Source organism: Atta cephalotes (genome assembly GCF_000143395.1).
Source record: "Atta cephalotes unplaced genomic scaffold scaffold00034, whole genome shotgun sequence".
In the NCBI taxonomy this organism is placed as follows: domain Eukaryota; kingdom Metazoa; phylum Arthropoda; class Insecta; order Hymenoptera; family Formicidae; genus Atta; species Atta cephalotes.
Genome location: NW_012130098.1, coordinates 1100316 through 1103890, shown reverse-complemented (window position 1 = coordinate 1103890; position 3575 = coordinate 1100316). Strand labels below are relative to the sequence as shown.

The 3575-nt window shown below is 26.5% G+C and overlaps 1 protein-coding gene across 1 annotated transcript; it reads left to right on the top strand.

The window, feature by feature from the left end:
- Positions 1-473: 473 nt before the first annotated feature.
- Positions 474-3061, top strand: LOC105621566 (odorant receptor Or2-like). The gene is made up of 5 exons (XM_012203037.1): positions 474-711; positions 1029-1474; positions 2052-2171; positions 2693-2848; positions 3008-3061. The coding sequence occupies exons 1-5, from the start codon at positions 474-476 to the stop codon at positions 3059-3061; spliced, it is 1014 nt and encodes a 337-aa protein (XP_012058427.1).
- The last annotated feature ends 514 nt before the right edge of the window (positions 3062-3575 follow it).

Genomic DNA, 3575 nt, shown 5'->3' with positions numbered 1-3575 from the left:
TCTCTCTCTCTCTCTTCTCTCTCTCTCTCTCTCTCTACTCTCCCTCCCCCTTCCCTCCTCTCGTATTTAATAAAATTTTTAAATTAATAATAATAATAAGCACGAATTCTTATGTAAAAATTATATATCTGTGAACTCTTATGTCAATTTTATACTTAATATTTTAATTTGAAAGAATATAAATTTTAGTAGTTATTAATTTAGTAGTTATTAATTTAATATTTGAATTAGTAATTTTTTTAAGAAATAATATAATTGTGTATACACACTGTGCGCTTGTGCAAAATCTCTGTAATTTTCAGGATTTTTATTTTTTAAAGTATATAAAGAATTTTATTTTTTAAAGTATATAAAGTTTTGAAAACATAAGTAAAGTTTTACAGACTAAAAAAATATTTTAAGTAAATTCTAATATTTTTTTGTTTAATTGATTTCGTATAGATTTAAAATGGGCGATCAGTATAAACCGCTGCATGTTGAAAATTGTCGGTCTGTGGCCGCAAGAAAGCAAAGATCAGCATGAAGAATTATTGTTGAAACTTCAGTTCTTACTTAATATCATTATGTTGATTTTTGTATTAGCTATTCCGGCTTTAGTGTCATTGATAAGAGTATGGGGCGATATGATATTGATGATAGATAATTTACAATACACCTTGCCTCTTTTGATAACAATGCTAAAAGTCTTTATTATGTGGTATAAACAAGAAGGTATTCAAACAATTTTCTATACTTTTCAATAAAAAAAGTTCAGTTTTTTAAATGGATCGTGAATATACAATTCTGGATAGGAAATGCAATTTTTTCGATTCCAATTGAATCTAAAAAAAATAAAAATATCATACTAAAACACACTTTCTAAGATTTCTAGATTCAAATAGATTAAAATTTCAATCTATTTTAATCCATTCTCGTTTACTACTAAAATAAATTATTAGTTGAACTGAGAGATGTAGTATCAAAAGATAATATTACAAAAAATAATAATAATTTCACGTATGTATATTAAAAACTCATTATTTTTCTAGCTTTATCGCCGTTGATTAATATGATCGTGAATGATTGGATAAAAGTAAAAATGGAAGAGGAGCGAATTGTCATGTTAAAACAAGCCAAACTCGTCCGTTTACTCGCCGTATGTGGAATACTCATGATACTTTCTACAATGCTAATAACTGTTCTTTCTTTTCCTTTTGCCCGGACGCTCAGACACGTAACGAATCTTACTGATCCAATTGGAAAGCCTTTGCCAATACAATCATACTACTTACACGATGTATCTAGCAGTCCGAAATACGAGCTAACATATCTGATACAAACAATTGCATTAACTACATCTGGTCTCTCTTATACCGCAGTCGACAGCTTTTTGGGTTTACTGATCTTACATATATGCGGTCAGATAGAGAATCTGCATCTACGATTACTGAATCTGGGAAAGGATTCGAATTTCAAAACGGTTTTGAAGTACAACGTAAAAGATCACATCCGCTTGAACAGGTTCTAAATTAAAAATGTTCAAACATGGATCCATTAGATCCTTAAATACCTTCTTTAAAAAAAATCATTTAAAAATCTACCAAAATTCGAGTTGATCAAAATAAAACATGACGTGCAATTTTGTATTTTTATATTTTAAATTTCTTAAAAATTAGTCATTTAAAAAATGTATAATTCAATCTTTTGAATATAGAATTTAAAAAAATGTAATCTTTATATTTTTTTGTATTTATTTTGCAGAGCTATAGAAACTATTGATAATACTTTCAATTTAATGCTGCTTGGTCTGTTTTTTTTTTTGGGATCCTATTTTGTCTTCACGGATTTCTAATAGTTAGTGTAAGTAAGAATAATTATATAGCATTTTACTAAGATAAATATTGCTAATTAGCAAATAATAAATGATTGATGTTGCAAGATGCGTTTATCAAAATGAATTGCTGATCCATTATAGATGTTTTACTTTTTATTATATAACTTTCATGTAAATAACTTTCAAAACAATAAAATAAAATTTTGAAATATAATGTATAGAATTTATAATAATTTAGATTGTTAATCGAGGTGGTCACTTATCAATCTTGCAATTGGTTTGGTACACGTCCGCGACTATATGTGTTTTAATGCATATGTGTCTTTATTGTGCGGTTGGTGAACTTCTTGTGAGTCAAGTAAGTATTACACTCGCGCCATGTCTTAACGCCGAGACACTATCGTGTCTCCAGAATGATTCTATTAAGAATGATTTCTATTAATAACAAGAACAAAATGCAAATCTAATTCTATGACTCAGGGAATATTTTTATAGTTTTAATTATAAATTTCAATAGTTACATAATTTTTTAAGATACAATTATTTATGTCGATATAGTAATTATGTGTAGTATTGAAACCATGTAATTACTGTGAAGTTAATATAATCTTGGAAAATATATATATATATTGTATATATATATATATAAATAATATATATAAATATATAAAAATAAAAGATAATAAAGGGAAATATATAATTAAAGTAAAATATAAAATATTCTACTTTTTGTAGCAACAATTAATTTTAATTCTCAATAAATCTAATTTTTCTATAATTAAGTATCACTTAAATAATTAATATTATTTCTTCCCCATTCGAGAAATTAATCCTTTAATAATAAACAAATCCTTTCATAATGAAATAAATTTTTGTCAGTCTGAAAAAATACATCGCGCCACATATGAGTACGTATGGTACACTCTGGAGCCAAAAGCAGCAAGAAATTTGACATTAATTATGCTCCGTACAAAGAAACCACTTAATATTACAGCGGGAAAAACATTCCCGATGACAATGTCTACGTTCTGTAACGTAAGTTATATAAAATATAAAATATGCAATAGTCTTTTTCTTTATTTTACTTGAATTATATGAAACAATGATATTATTATAATTTGTATTCCTTATAATTTGTTAATGTATTTCTTTCAAGTCTTCGATACTTTGCCGTCAAATAATTAAATGTTTCAGTTACTAAAAACATCGGCGGGCTATGTATCTGTGTTGCTTGCCAATCGAAATTAATGACGACATCAGATATATAACTTAATAATCTTAATATATCACTTATCTAATACATGCCATGATGACATAAAATTAAATTATTTATATAAATATGTGAAAAAGTTTTGCAATGTGTATTGAAAATTATGTAGAGAACATTAGAAATATATATTTTACATATCATTCTCTAAAATGCATTTTAATTATATTGTAAACCAATTCTTATACCAACTATTGATAGCATGCGCGTAGTTGAAAGCAATAAAAATACAGAAGACGTGATTTATTCAGAACAGCAGAAAATTTCTTCTCTTGAAATCTTATGTGTTCACAATGCTAAAAATTGCTCTGATATCTCGAATTGAGAAAGAATTGAACAATCGCATTAGTCAAATCGAATTGTTCAAATGTACTTTGTTAAATCTTTCTTCATCTGGCAATCTCGAAACGATTTCTACATTGGTGTGAGTATGATAGAAAAAAGAATAAGCTTGTAACATTAATAGTTTGAAAAGCAATTATATATATATATATA